The sequence below is a fragment of the Sinocyclocheilus anshuiensis genome, unplaced genomic scaffold (genome assembly GCF_001515605.1).
Source record: "Sinocyclocheilus anshuiensis isolate Anshui unplaced genomic scaffold, SAMN03320099.WGS_v1.1 scaffold1160, whole genome shotgun sequence".
NCBI classification, from domain to species: Eukaryota; Metazoa; Chordata; class Actinopteri; order Cypriniformes; family Cyprinidae; genus Sinocyclocheilus; species Sinocyclocheilus anshuiensis.
In genome coordinates this window covers 300,765-308,064 of record NW_015552641.1, presented here as the reverse complement: position 1 = coordinate 308,064, position 7,300 = coordinate 300,765, and the positions used below count along the sequence as shown (strand labels likewise).

The 7,300-nt window shown below is 37.7% G+C and overlaps 1 protein-coding gene across 2 annotated transcripts in view; it reads left to right on the top strand.

The window, feature by feature from the left end:
- The window catches only part of ttll6 (tubulin tyrosine ligase-like family, member 6), a 9,090-nt gene extending 4,609 nt beyond the window's left edge, over window positions 1-4,481 (top strand). For both annotated transcript variants that reach the window (XM_016458461.1, XM_016458462.1), the window contains 8 exons: window positions 533-618; window positions 707-932; window positions 1,081-1,259; window positions 1,937-2,125; window positions 2,223-2,367; window positions 2,555-2,794; window positions 3,479-3,764; window positions 3,874-4,481. In XM_016458461.1, the coding sequence (XP_016313947.1) occupies window positions 533-618; window positions 707-932; window positions 1,081-1,259; window positions 1,937-2,125; window positions 2,223-2,367; window positions 2,555-2,794; window positions 3,479-3,764; window positions 3,874-4,118 (1,596 nt within the window). In that variant the 3' untranslated portion in view covers window positions 4,119-4,481. The remainder of the gene's footprint in view (window positions 1-532; window positions 619-706; window positions 933-1,080; window positions 1,260-1,936; window positions 2,126-2,222; window positions 2,368-2,554; window positions 2,795-3,478; window positions 3,765-3,873) is intronic.
- The last annotated feature ends 2,819 nt before the right edge of the window (window positions 4,482-7,300 follow it).

The following is a 7,300-nucleotide window of genomic DNA, read 5'->3' as shown; positions in this document are numbered from 1 at the left end:
GGGAGACTGGTTTTCCTTTGCTAAAGTAAGGAAACTTTGCTTCCTTTGCTCCTGTTAACAAACGTTGGTTTTCACGGGACTCACTGGCGCATGCGCAGCACTGACCTCAGAGGTCATCCGACCGGAGCTGCTTCCATGTACAACAGTGAGCGCAAGCTAGATTAAAGTGATTATTATGTTTTGAATATGGATATTTTTCTTACAAAAACTCATCGATTCGCTACAGAAGGCCTTTGTTCACCCCCTGGAGCCGTGTGAGACACTTTTTTTTATGGATGGGCGCATTTTAATTAAGTGCTTTTGGACTGATGCATGCAACACCCGCTGAGCGCCATGAAACAGCTTGAAAGATCAAAGACAATTTTTAATAGAACTCCGACTGGATTCGTCTGAAAGAAGAAAGTCATATACACCTAGGATGACTTGAGGGTGAGTAATTTATGGGCTAATTTTCAGTTTTGGGTGAACTAACCCTTTAAAACCAGTGGTTAATTTGATTCTTTAATTTACAATTCTTTATGCAACTCTACAGGAGGATGTTTGCATGCACTTAACTAACTATGCCATCAACAAGCATAGTGAAAACTTTGTGCGTGATGAAGATACCGGCAGCAAACGGTAATCTGTGTGTTCTCGCAGATTATGATTTTCAGCTATTTTTCTTTAAAACTGTACAGAAAACCATTTTTCAATTCCGTCCTCATAGGAAACTTTCCAGCTTCAAGAAGCACATGGAAGCCATGAGTTATGATACTGAGAAGATGTGGACGGACATAGAGGATGTCATCATTAAGACACTAATATCAGCCCACCCCATTCTCAAACACAACTACCACACCTGCTTCCCCAATCATGCATCCGGAAGTGCCTGCTTTGAGATCTTGGGATTTGATGTGTTACTGGACCGTCGACTTAAACCTTGGCTACTTGAGGTATGGGTTTCTTTTGAGGCTTTTTATTTGAGGCTCAGATCACCGTATAAAGTATTTTAGACCATTTTTGTGACTTTTTGATACAACAAAAGCTTATGTGAATTGCTTTCATTCTAGCAGTATGCAACCTTTTAAACACTGTCTTTAGGTCAACCATTCGCCCAGCTTCACCACCGACTCCCGTTTAGACCGGGAGGTGAAGGACAGCCTGCTGTATGACACTTTGGTGCTGATTAACCTGGGGGCCTGTGACCGCAGGAAGATCACAGAGGAGGAGAAGCGCCAGGTAAAGGAGAGACTCCAGCAGAACCGCTCTAGAGAGGCCAGGTACCACAAAAAAAACACAGCTGCACTTTTATGGAAAGGTTTATGGAAGGCCATTTCCACCACAGAACAAAAGAAAAGAAATTTTCTCAGAATGACTAGTTTATAACACAGTTCTGAATTTATTTCTAGCAAGTTTGTAACTTACAGTTTTTCATCTCGTAATCCAACCTTACAGAGGATTTGGAGAATGGATGGATCTCGCAATTCAAACTTTTATCAATTCAAATCTCATAATTTTGACTTTTTTTCTCAGAATATTGTGTTATCTTCTCACAATACTTTTTTCTTCTGAGTTCATATGTCTTTAAACGGGTGCCTAATTTCATGTATGAAAGGATCTGTCTATCACAAAATGCAGAATTCATTCAAGAAATGTTTTGGTACAGAATAGTGAGATGTAAATTCAGAATTTCAAGACAATGTCCAAATTGCTTATATAATGTATAATATATAATTGTTTATATCTATAAACACAATTCCGAGAAAAACATCTACATTGCGAGGTTAACTCAAAATTGTGAGGTATAAACTCAGAACTGTGAAAAATAAATATTGTGAGATAAAAAGTCACAATTACCCTTTTTTCGTGGCAGAAGTGGGCTTCCATACTAGTTATATGATGACTGTGCAGTAACCTACATCTTACATAAACTTCCATGTGTGTTACGCCTCACAAGGAATGAGGAGCTTCGTCAGTCACAGGCTGCTATTGTGGAGCAGATGGAGAAATATGAAGCAAAACACATGGGTGGATTCCGGCGGATCTTCCCTCGGGAAGGAGGGGAGAAATATGAAAAGTATTTTCAACACAGCAGCTCACTCTTCCAGGAGACTGCAGCCTCCAAAACCAGGGAGGAGTGTGCCAGGTGTGCATATACTGCTTGATGGCTTTGCAGAAATACATCAAGCTCATTTCAAACAACAGCAGAAGAAAAAAGTAATTCAAAACGTGTGTATCTGTAGGCAGCAGCTGCAGGAGTTGCGTCTGAAGCAGGAGCAGAAAGAACGGGAAAAGAAGGGATCACGTAAGCAGGATCTTCAAGGTGAATCTGCAGGTGAAAGATCAAAACCAAGAACACTTCAGCCCTTGCATCAATACCCTGTTTCAGTGAGTCATTCTTTTTAATCTTGTGTTTATATGTGCGCTTTTAACAATTGTTTGCATTATGTATTTCAAGTTTCCTTGGTTGACTAAACATTCAGTTCCTTTGACCTACCACTAGAGGGACCCTGGTGTCTATATTTGAACTCATGAATAACTAATGAATTCCATGTGGTGTGATCTGTTTCTTTAGCTACCAGATATGCTAGAGCAGACCACCTTGAGGGGAGAGACACCTGTTGCTCTTGACCTAACAGAGGAAGAGGAGGCAGAGAGAGTCAGTGAACTTCACCAGCGAGAGACTCTGCTGCTGAACATGGGTGTGGTGAACCAGGTGCGCCAGCTACTTCAAAGTGCCAATCATCTTACCGAACTTATCAACCACTCACGTGAACAAACCAGCTTTCCCCTACACTGCAAATATAATCACAAGGTATGTGAGCAAAACAATCCTGTATCAAAGGGATGATTCACCCAAAAAAATCCTGTCATTATTTACTCACCCTCATGATGTTTCAAACCTGTATCTTTTTTTTTTTTAAACACAAAATAAGATATTTTAATTTTTTTTTTTTTTTTGTCAAATGAACATCAATGGAGTCCAATGCAGTGTTATTTTAGTATTATTTATATACAGAATTTATTCATATTTTGAATTAGCTTTTAATTTTAAAATCTTCCGTTTTCATTTTAATTTTAGTTTAGGTTTTAGTCATTTTTAATGTGCTTTTGTCATTTTTATCAGTTTCTTTTTTTAGATATTTATATTAAGATTTATTTTTTTGTTTTAGTTCATTGGCCATTTACTACTTAAACATCATTATTTCAATTAAAATGTTTAATTTTCATTGAAGTTTTTCATAAATATACTTTATTTTATTTCAGCTTTGTTTCAATTACCAAATATCATTTTTAATAGTTTTAGATGTAACAACACTGGTCCGGTGTTGTTTTGGACCCCATTGAGTTTCACTCTATATATAAAAACAGCTAAAACGTTCTTTCAAATATTTTATTTTGTGTTCTGCAGAGAAAAAAAAGTAAGCAAATTCTCCTTTCTTACTGGACAATATTCTAAACTGCCTTAATATAAAATGTTCCTACTTTCTCTATCCAGTTGGACTCCATTGCAGAGTTTTCTTGGAGGCAGAAGAACTTCTGCACTATGATGCAGCAGAAGGTGTCTACAAAAGCTAAGCCCTGCCTGCAGTGTATACATTCCCAGCCGCTGCAAAACCGAAAGCCATGGCCCTCTCTAGAACACGGTCTGCTCCAGCCAGTCCAGACTGAACCGGGAGGTCTGAAACACTGTGGGGTGGAAGAGATGGCAGCATTAAATGCAGAGCGGCAGGCATCTGCTGGTCTAATGAAGGCTACTAGTGCTCAACGGATACCTTTGACAAGTGATTAACTTTTTGAATAGTTCTCTGGCTCTTTTACTCCCATATCATAAAACCAGAAAAGGAATGATTCATAGAAAATAATACACCTCTCTTCTTTCTCTGCTTACAGTAAATGGGTCTTTCGCTTGGCGTCAGGGCAGCATGAGTTCCTCTTTGGCTGAGTCGAGTGTGAGAGCGTCAATGCTAGGAGTGCCTCCCCTCATTCTAGGGCGAACACAGGGTGCCACGATGTTCCGTGACCCCAAATCTCTCTATGTCATTTCCACCCCTGCTCCTCTTGTCCCCAGGCCACACCTCTCCCACGCCCTTCAAAAGGCCCCTCGCAGAGTCCCCCCGCATGAGCACAGCCACTGACCAGGACGTGTACAAGCTCAACATTAACAAGCAATTGCATAAAATGAGTATGGAGAATACAGACTAAGGAAGGTGTTGAGATGTCAGAAATAAATCAGGAATAGAAGGTGAGAAGGTCTGCATTCAACTGTCTTCCGTACTGAAAATGTGAAAATTCACTCTTAATAGGAAGCCATTTCTCCGTATTGTCAACTTGGTTACATTTAGTCAGGAAACGACTTTTGGCAATGCAGTGGGCAGATGCTTGTTGTAACCCTTAATGTTTTTTCTTACTGCACATTCTTAGTTTGAAAGAAGCCATAAGTGAATGATTTTAATATAAATTAATGTGAACATGCTTTTATTTTTATGTCATGTCAAACTGAGCCAATATAAATAAACATTTCAGTAGAACTTTTTATAGTATTTTGTTTATTATTTCTAGCATGCAAATCCTAACCCTTCAAGGGAGAACTATCCTAATCCTGACACTTTTGAGTAAGCTATTTCTTTAGGTTTAATTCTGTGCTGCCAAACAGATTTAGAGTTTGTTATTAAATATCAGAGTTTCTAAATGAATGCAAAAAGGAAGAAAAAGGAAATTTAGCTAAAGTGGAGTTTTATCAGCAGGCAAATTGTACTTAATCTCCACTACATGTTTCCCAAAAACATTATCAAACATAGGGGGGCTTAGGTAAAAACATTTATAATGTATTTATTTTTTCATTAAAAACAAAAATATAGTATATTTTTTTTCTAAATGAATGGATTTTGAAATGGTTACATATTGCAGTAGAAGATGATGGTAAATATCCCCTAAGTACAGAGCTAGAGCATAAATGTTGACAGTCATGTTGAATTTATATCATCATAAATATACAAACATATAAAGAGGGCAGTCATACAGAATTATGGGTAAGGGTCAAAGGTGGTTTGGTTTTAACATAACAGCCTCTGTCGACTAGTGGAGATTACTAGCTAGATGAGCACTACACCACTTATTCAATTAAAATTAAAAAAAAATTAAATTACAACGTAAATTGTAATCTATCAAAAATGTAAAAGCAAATAATAAAAATCTAATGAAAATATTAGGTATGCGTGATTTCTTTAATCGCACACAAAAGCAAACCGGTTGCAGAAATCATCTGTAATTTCATCTCATTCGCTGAACACTCGTGAATAGTTTTGTAGCATTTCAATCTTATTTTAAAATTAGTTTAAAATTAATTTTAAAATATTTAAATTTAAATGTTTTGTCCTGTGTGACGTAAGCTTAAAATTATTCAGATATGAACAGTTTCTAATCCTCTTTTAAATAATAAAAAATGTAATTGGCTTCAACGATCCACATACCAGATTAGTCATTTTAGAGGTGTAATCTGATATACGCACCAAAAAACGAATACGATTGCAAATTATAATATTAAAAACACTCATTATTAATTTATACTTTTGCAAATTAATGTATTATTATTATTATTAAAGAATATGAATATATTGAAGAATATTAAAAAATATATATTATTTAACAGGTTCTTTAACAACAATAATAATCATAATAATAATCATAATAAGTGGTTGTTTTTACAGAGTAATGCGGGGTAAATGCAGAGACGAGCTGTCTTTTTGAATCAGAGGCCTACGCTTAATTTCCCGTGACTTGATAGTGCATAAAACGAAAGCAGTAAAATGTAATTAGTTGTTCCTCTGCTCATAAAGTAAATGCAGAAAATTAAAGCAACTGTGGTATGAAAATATCTTGCAGCTGTTCAGCAACGCGTTGTTTGCTTTCTCATTTTCTCCAGAAAATTACTCCGTTCTACTTTCCCCCCTCATGGTGCAAAAATTATTTTTACATGTAAATAGTCAATGAAAACTTGTGAAGCAATTACATAAAATTAGAAATATTAAAAGGACCTCCTCTCTATCATGGGTGGGTCTATTCTTAGCTTCTATGAGTTAAATCCTTTCCACCTTTGAATCCACTCACTCGTACACACTTGGTGACGTTTTCTAAACGAAGAAGGCTATAGAAGTATTTGCAGTAGCCTACATTGCATTAGACTAATAGACAGACGAATATCTTAATCATCAAACCATAAACATGAATGTGATGACAAATATAGTCTAATACATCATACGATGAACCTGAATAAATCTGTTTTTGTTTGCCCACTGGAAACATTTCGTTTGTCGTGTAGGCTGTATGTGCTCTTGGCTGGCACTGAAATGGTTTACCAATAACAGTCCTACTGCACCTCCCCCTCTACCTCCCCAAGAGCTCCCTCTCTCCCCTTTTTCATCTCTCCTTTTCAGTCTCTCCTGCTCTTCCTTTCGCAAGATCGCGCTTTGTCTGTTTGGAGATGTCGAGCCCATCCAGTGATATAAGGAATCGATAACTAACGCCCATATGAAATGCAACTCACTATCAAAGAGAGTAAAAACGGAAAACAATTTATTGCTCGGGGACCATCACTAAGGAGTCATGTGGGCGCAGCTATCAATATTTACGACATTTTATGCATATAATTTCCACCTGGATGAATTCATTTTTATTGTAACAACAGGCCTGCCTTTGCTCAATTAACATTATTCATCAAGAGACTGCTTGGTCTCAATAGTTGTCAAAGTTCCTTCTTCGGGGAGTTGATCTGGCAGGCAATGAGTTCTTACTTCGTCAATTCCCTCTTCACTAAATTTAAAGGAGGCGATTCTCTGCGCTCCAACTACTATGACTGCTCGGGGTACGCGCCGGATCTTGGAGGCAGACCATCTGTGCTGTACAACTCAGGATCTGCGTTTCAGCACGCGGCGCAGTTCCCGGAGTTCTACCATCACGGCACACCATCCTTCTCCCACGCGTCTTACCAACAGAACCCGTGCGCAGTAGCTTTAGAGGGGAAAAAACACCCAAAGTAACTTACACTCTAACTATTTTTTGTTTTTCGATAGCCCAAGAAATAATCACATTTAAAAGCAAAAAATATTGTTGGCTGAATGTTTTGTGCTCGTGGATTCGTTAAGAGTATTGCATTATCCTGTTGTTCTAGACAAGCAGATTCTTTGTCGTCCTTGAATATATTCGACACTTACAATGTTCACCACACGATGGCGGTGTTACTCTAGTCAAGACAACGCGCCTTTCCCCAGCCTGACCTGAAGAGAGATTCACACACTTTACTCGTTTTACAAAAATATCA